General features: G+C 46.8%; 3 protein-coding genes across 3 annotated transcripts; all 3 read left to right on the top strand.

The window, feature by feature from the left end:
* Positions 1 to 66: 66 nt before the first annotated feature.
* On the top strand, positions 67 to 2,601 carry EDB93DRAFT_1107058 (uncharacterized protein; the record flags this gene model as incomplete). The annotated part of the gene is given in 10 exon segments (XM_041447681.1): positions 67 to 105; positions 163 to 281; positions 341 to 359; positions 379 to 670; positions 702 to 1,028; positions 1,082 to 1,324; positions 1,376 to 1,490; positions 1,540 to 2,274; positions 2,379 to 2,400; positions 2,454 to 2,601. Coding segments are annotated over 10 exon segments (2,059 nt in total), but the record flags the coding sequence as incomplete, so codon positions are not given.
* Positions 2,602 to 3,765: 1,164 nt separating this feature from the next.
* EDB93DRAFT_1254193 (uncharacterized protein) lies at positions 3,766 to 4,085 on the top strand (the record flags this gene model as incomplete). The annotated part of the gene is made up of 2 exons (XM_041453582.1): positions 3,766 to 3,870; positions 3,924 to 4,085. 2 exons carry the CDS (start codon positions 3,766 to 3,768, stop codon positions 4,083 to 4,085), a joined length of 267 nt encoding a protein of 88 aa, XP_041303890.1.
* Positions 4,086 to 5,137: 1,052 nt separating this feature from the next.
* EDB93DRAFT_1092010 (pyridoxal phosphate-dependent transferase) lies at positions 5,138 to 6,862 on the top strand (the record flags this gene model as incomplete). Its single annotated transcript, XM_041446400.1, has 9 exons — positions 5,138 to 5,271; positions 5,324 to 5,562; positions 5,613 to 5,802; positions 5,851 to 5,992; positions 6,048 to 6,141; positions 6,190 to 6,461; positions 6,514 to 6,587; positions 6,636 to 6,690; positions 6,740 to 6,862. 9 exons carry the CDS (start codon positions 5,138 to 5,140, stop codon positions 6,860 to 6,862), a joined length of 1,323 nt encoding a protein of 440 aa, XP_041303889.1.
* Between the last annotated feature and the right edge of the window lie 46 nt (positions 6,863 to 6,908).

Here is a 6,908-nt window from a genome sequence, read left to right as displayed (position 1 = left end):
GTCATTATGTTGCTAACATAATTCCAGGCCAGCCAGGTTGCTTTGTGTGTGGACCATGTTACGTAGGATATTGGCAGAAGGTTTCATCATCGGTCCGACCTTCAGGTGAGTGGCAATATTGACTAAATTACAACATTAAATCAATACAACGTCTCAGTTCAGCGTGTACTGCCCGTTCCAGTCACCCAGAGAGCATCAGAGGCCTCAGGCTCTTGTGATGAGTCGTGTGCTTCCGGATCCTCAAATTATCCGTCAAAGTGTGAATGACGCGCAGAGGAAATGTGAGTCTTTAGTCTTTTGGACTGTGCTTGTATTCAGAACACTGAAACTTATTTTGTAGCTACAATCAACCCCCCCCTGTGGTTCCATTCTCCTCAGGCATTGGCTCAGTCAGACTCTTGCACAGGGGCCAGATATCCTAGTACCATCATCCTGGCAACATTCACAGAGCTTAGGCCAGCATAGGGTCGCTAGCGGGGGCATTGGCGCTGGAGGATATTCTGCCTACCATGCACAATATAGTTCGGAGCGTGAATGGTGGGCCAAACTTTTGTACGCTCCACCTCCGGCGGAAACTATTACTTTGGAGGTTTCAGCAGTTCATGAGGGCAACTCACAGAGGAAAGCCGGGTGTGGCATAAACATTGGCGTGCATCCTTCCATCTTTTCAGTAAAACTCACCCTGAATTTGCTTGCATTAGAACATTTGTGAGGGCAAGAAGGATATCAATGCTCGGATCGATGCACCTGGACTCATCGCTCTCGCGTTGGACATGGTCGTTCCAAAACTCTTCATTTTTGCAAACAGATTTCCATGGCACACTGACGAATTCACAGTGCAGGATGCTGCTTGGGTCGATCTGTCCACACACCAGCCCAACATCCCTTACTTTTTCTCTCAATGTCTAGTCCCCTCTCGCCGTGGGCAGAAGGCGCCAACATTTAAGTCCAAGCAATTCACATTGGCAGTTATTGTGCCAGCGGCGCAATGGAATAAGTATGAGAATTGGATAGAAAAAATTGAAGAGGTAAGAGTATTTATTGAGTTGACGGCTTCTTAATGGCTCATGGCGACTATCAGCATCAGCTTCGTCAGTCCATGGCGGCTCAAGACTTGCCTCCTACGGCTTCAACGACTTATGACTTTGAGTATGCTGATGATGGGAACGCTACTGATGGGAACACTATTGGGGATTCTGAGGATGGGAACGGCGTTGAGGACGCTATTGAGGATTCTGAGGATGCGACCGGCGTTGAGGACTCTGAACAGGGAGATGACTTGGAGAACACCAGGGCACCTTCTCTCTCAGCAAAACGGACACATGTTTGATCAGTGAGTGATTCTCACTCAAGCACCATGTCACCCCCTCGCAAGAAGGCCGCACCATTAGTGTACAAATGCTCGGATGGACTTCGCCTCCCTAGCCATGACTATCTGAGAGTTGCATTGAAGTACGGAGGCAGCACAAATCCAGATGCATCTAGTAAAGGTGAGTGATTACTCGTTATCTCAACACAGGACACTTAACAGCACTTTAGTCTTCAACAGGCACCACGAGGATGTTCAATATTATCCAATCCCCACTCGCTCACTCACCGACATCCTGAAGATGCCGAAATATCATACCTTTGAACTCGACATTTCAGACTCACATATTGGTCAACTCACGATTGATGTTCCCCTCCATAGTATGATAGGAATCGGCACTTTCAAGACAGCTCATCCTGGGTGGCTCACTCTCTCACTCATCGTTCCAAGCAGTCTTGGATCGCGATCTCAGCATCCTGTAGTCATTAAGCGACCATTCTTTAGGCCCCCATCGACTCAGGCCACCGCTGCCACTGCCACACTCAAGATCGTGCGATATTCCTCAGCAGATAAACTTAAACATGTCCTGAAAGAAAGTAAGGTCATGTATTGGGCTAAGTCGCTCCTTGACTACACGTGCAATTACATTGACCATCATATTGGCATCTCACCGATGCCACCGCCCTTTGAGATCCCTTGTGTACGTTTTGTTGATGCTGGTGTCGCTTTGGGGTACGGCCAGCGCAACGCGAGCTCAAAACCAGGAGACAAGTCAAATACAAAGGCAGGAGCGGTTTCAGCTGTTTTTCTTCTCAAAGAGTCCATCCTGTTCAACGATGAGGAGGAGTTCACCAAGTTCATTCACAACATGGACTGTGTGTCATCTCTCGATGAAGACGAATATGGCTATGATCTAGCTGTTTTCCTTGCGTTCACGCAGCATCTTCAATACGTGCAGACTGAAGGTTTGGTGTTTATTTCTGATTATCAAGGTACTCATCGCCATACCTTGACAGCCATTTGCACTAAGACTGATGTGCAAGTTTAGGCAGTTTAACACTTTCAACAGATCCTCAAATCTTGACTCATCCGTGCGTGTGTCATATGCTATTCATCTATTTTGATGACCTTTTTTCTTGAACAGGTCCGTGAGTGAAGGGGGTGACGTCTTTGGAGACAGAAATATCGAGGGCATGGTAGACGAGTTCGAACACAAACATGCTTGCAATCATTACTGCAGGTGGCCAGGATTTAAATTGCGGTCATTTGTCAGTTTGAAGAAGGACAATTAGATAGATTTTTTGGTCTAAGATCTTGGTGTTATGGACAATGTCAACGGTACCCGCCTGAATCTCCCTTTGTGTACTTCGAATCTCCCTTTGCATACTTCGAATCTCCCTTTGCATACTACTATTTATTACCAATCCTCAATGGCCATAGGGTGTCCATGGTCCTACTGTTTAATAGGGATTTGTGACACGAAAAAACGAGCACAGCTGTCCTGCTTTCCATACTACTGGAGATCCAGAGGCTAGAGCAACTGCACTTCCTTACCTGTAGAGTAGAAGAAATTTTCAGTTGTACAACCTGCACTACGTAGACAATCATTTACGATTGCACGATGTCTGCCGCTGCACTCGCCCGACTCATAGCCAACAATTTCAATCATGGTGAGAAGGTCGACAACAAATCTGGATGCTACTACTGGTCCTGAAAACACTGTCCAGATGCTCTTCACATCCAAGGTCGCGATAACCAACTCCCAAACCACCTCATTCACAAGTGTAAAGCAGCATTCTCCTGTGAATGTCCAAATGTACAGCATCTACTAGTATAAGTCAATTGATACTCAAAAGTCTAATGAACTAACTGGCTTTAGGTTCATAATTGATGCTAGTATACATTTTTCTGCAAGCGAGAATGACTACTTGCTCTAGTTCCAGTTTATGATTTTGTGGGATTGGAGCATGTTGATCAAGGTCTTGCACCGAAATCTGTTGACGACGAGATCATGGTAGTTGATCACACCTCACACAACAACGGACAGTGGGATGTGGACGTGCTGATGTCTTCCAATGGTGTTTCCTAGTGATAATTACTATATATTGTCATAAACATAGCAGCTTGTAGCACTTTGAATTTTGCCAAGTGCCAGTTATGCCGGCACTAACAGTCACGGTCACACATCGTAAGATGGCACCTCCGCTGCGCCCGATTGCAGTCGCATTCATATCACCCCAAAATCACCCGATCCTCATCCGCACATTCGAAAAAGGGGATGAGCTGAAGGTACCACTATGTAGCCCATACAAGTCTCGATGTCATTGAGGAACGAAGTCTGTGCCCCCCGCTTTCTGTTCTTCATCCCCCACTGACAAGAATATACCTCACGACATTTGACATTAGTAAATGGTCCGACAAAATCTAATGATTGCTACCTCGGCCTTCTCTACACAATGGATGACATAGCTGCTTATGGGTACATCACACCTCTAAAAATGAAGATTGTTCTCGCTCTCCCACTCACAGACTCTGTCGTACGTGATGCGGAGGTGATCATGGTAAATATCTCCTCGTCCACCCCATCCATTCTTTGACACGGATATATCTTTAGACCTTTAAAGCCCTCCACCTAGCCTACTATCATGCCTCCTCAAACCCTTTCATCCGACTTCATGACACACCTGCGGGCGTGGGGAGCGCCAAGTGGAAGCGCTTCAGACAGAAAGTGGACGAAATAAGCAGGGCTGCTAGTGGTGGGAATTTGCCTTCATGAGCTAGTCACTGCACAAAGGTAATGGATGTAAGGAGAATTGAACTGAACTGCCGATAACGACGCATGTCTGATTGTCATTTTGTGTGGCTTAGGTTCGCAGCTCACCGCGCTTTGCAGGCTTCGGCCATCCTCATGACATTGCGTGGTCGTGCTCCTCGTTTGTTACGTGTGGACCGAAATGGATCAAACCCTTCTATTGACTCAGATGTCTAGCGAGCACCGCGTCTGAGACAGATACGGGGTTGATATAATTCATTGTCTATTTTCCCTCACTAGCTCCTCTTGTGTATTGTTTGGAGGCTTGTCTTGTGGCATCATAGTCAATAGCGTACGGTCACTGCCTCGTGGAGTGGCTCAACGTGAATTACATTACATAAACCTAAGGTTGCTTGCCCCAGAGAAGATTGTCACTTTTAGTGCTCTTACTCTTGTCAAATGCTGTAGTGCGCGTTGTATACTATACTTACGGATCATCAGAGGTATTCCGGCTTTTGGGACAATCCATATCTGTAGTGGTTCTGCTTGCTAAGACGGTTCTTTCAAGTCGGGCCAACCTGGACGACGACCTCAATTAATGACAACTACGCGAAAACTTGAAAGTGTACCTGGAACGACATCTTTCATGAGTTTAATTTTCCCGACTGAATCACTACCAATATTAATGAATTCTTCAGCTTCCGATAATTGTTGACATTCGTCCAGGCATTCACAACCCTACCAAAGCCTTCTCCAGCCCATCCAGCCCTTCTCTAACCTCCCTTGCCATGACTCTCACGATCGTATCCTCATCCACAGCTGTGAGATACTCCAACACCGTACAAGGGCCTTGTGGAGTGACCATGTCTGTGTTGCGTTTCAGCTTCACATCACTAGGGGTTTTGATCCGGAATGCGATAAAACGTTCGTGGGAAGGCGTTTCAATGTCTCGAGATCAGGATACATCCGCGATCAGTCGGAACTTATAAATAAAGATACATATGACTCTAGTATCAGCTGTTCGTACCATTCAACGCCGACTTTCTTCAACACATCCTCCCACTAAATATCGTTTGATGTCATCCATCAGTGGAACTTTGGCTCAGAGCACAAAAAGTGCAATCAATGGCGATCGTTCCAAGCTCATTCCCTTCTCCTCTCGACTTCGTGGTGGTCGTGCACTAGCACAAGACGTGTGGTCAATCTTCAAGTAACATCTATATCTCGTCATAATTGAGTGCCAGTTTATCGATCTTCTTTAGTGCAGCGAACCTCCCCGCAGACTGTATCAATCTTGGACAAGGGTATATGAATTTCTCTCCCCCAAAGTGGGTCACAGACGCCGCAGATGAAGCTCTCAAATCGCTTTTACCCAACCACTACTCCCACCCAAAGGGGCGCATTCGTCTGCGGAACGCCATCAAAAACTTTTATGAAAAGTCCTTCAATAGAGTTCTCGATGTCGAGACTGAGATTCTCGTAACAAGTGGAGCAAACCAAGGTTCGTCTCCTTCAATTATGCAGATCAATCAGCAGTTTACGGTCTTACAGGACAGTATTCCGTTTTCACCGCCTTCCTTGAGCAGGGAGACGAAGTCATCATGTTCGAGCCCTTCTTCGACCAATATCTACCATCCGTCACCTTTAACGGCGGAACGCCCGTCTACGTCCCCCTTCATCCTCAAACGGATGCTGTGACACCAAGTGATAGTAACTGGACGATCGACTTTGATGAGTTGCGGTATGTAGACTGATCTTCGGATAAACAGTCCCATTTACATCCTTAAAGCCGTGCTATCACTCCAAAAGCAAAAATAATTATCATCAATACCCCTCATAACCCCGTCGGTAAAGTCTTCACGAGAGAAGAGTTGGAGAAAATAGCCGCCCTTGCAGAAGAATTCAATCTGCTAGTGATGGCAGATGAAGTGGTATGTTTCTTGTTCGTGTTGCTGTAAGGTTCATGCAACGGTTCATCGCTTCCAGTACGACTGTCTCGTCTTCGACGGAAAGGAGCACGTCCGCTTTGCCACGCTACCGGGCATGTGGGACCGCACGGTAACTGTGTTGTCTGCTGGCAGTGAGTCAAAATTTCAGCCGTAGAAGTTCATCTTACGTTATGTGCCAGAGGCGTTCGCTGCAACAGGCTGGCGTGTGGGCTGGCTAATCGGCCCGCAATCAATCATCTGTCCCACCCTCGCCGCCTGCACACGAATCGTGTTCTGTTCAAACTCTCCGCTACAGGAGGCTGCTGCCGCTGGACTCGAGCAAGCCGCGGAACGTGGTTTCTTTGAGAATCAGCTCAAAGAGTATGAGGAGAGACGTAACATACTCCTTAGCGCGTTCGATAGGCTTGGTATGAAATACAGTTATCCCGAAGGAAGTTACTTCGTGCTTCTAGTACGTGCCAGTTGCATCGATGGAATAGCCAACTCATGTGTTTGATCTACAGGATATATCACGCGTCAATTTCCCTGAGGATTACCCTTTCCCAGAGTCAGTTCAAGGCCGAGGACGTGATTTCAAGTATGTGTGCCCATTTTGCTTTGTTCGTTCTGACCGGCCACGACTCAGGGCTTGTTGGTTTATCGCCCTTGAAATTGGTGTATCATCTATCCCTGTCAGCGAGGTAAGTCAGTGCGCTTCAAGGTTGAACTAATATTCATGCAATCGCATAGTTCTATTGTGAGGAACATTGCACTATCGGTGAGAACTTCGCACGTTTTGCGTTCTGCAAAGACGTGGAGACACTCAAGCAGGCTGGGGAGCGTTTGCAAGGTTTGGCGAAGTATCTTGTGTAAAGTCTAGACATCCGTGTACATATCTATCAGCCCTGAGTGGAGTTTT

Source organism: Suillus bovinus (assembly GCF_016758785.1).
Source record: "Suillus bovinus strain UH-Sbo-P2 chromosome Unknown EDB93scaffold_69, whole genome shotgun sequence".
Classification (NCBI taxonomy): Eukaryota; Fungi; Basidiomycota; class Agaricomycetes; order Boletales; family Suillaceae; genus Suillus; species Suillus bovinus.
The sequence above is the reverse complement of the archived record's forward strand: the minus strand, read 5'-3'. Positions and strand labels throughout refer to the sequence as shown.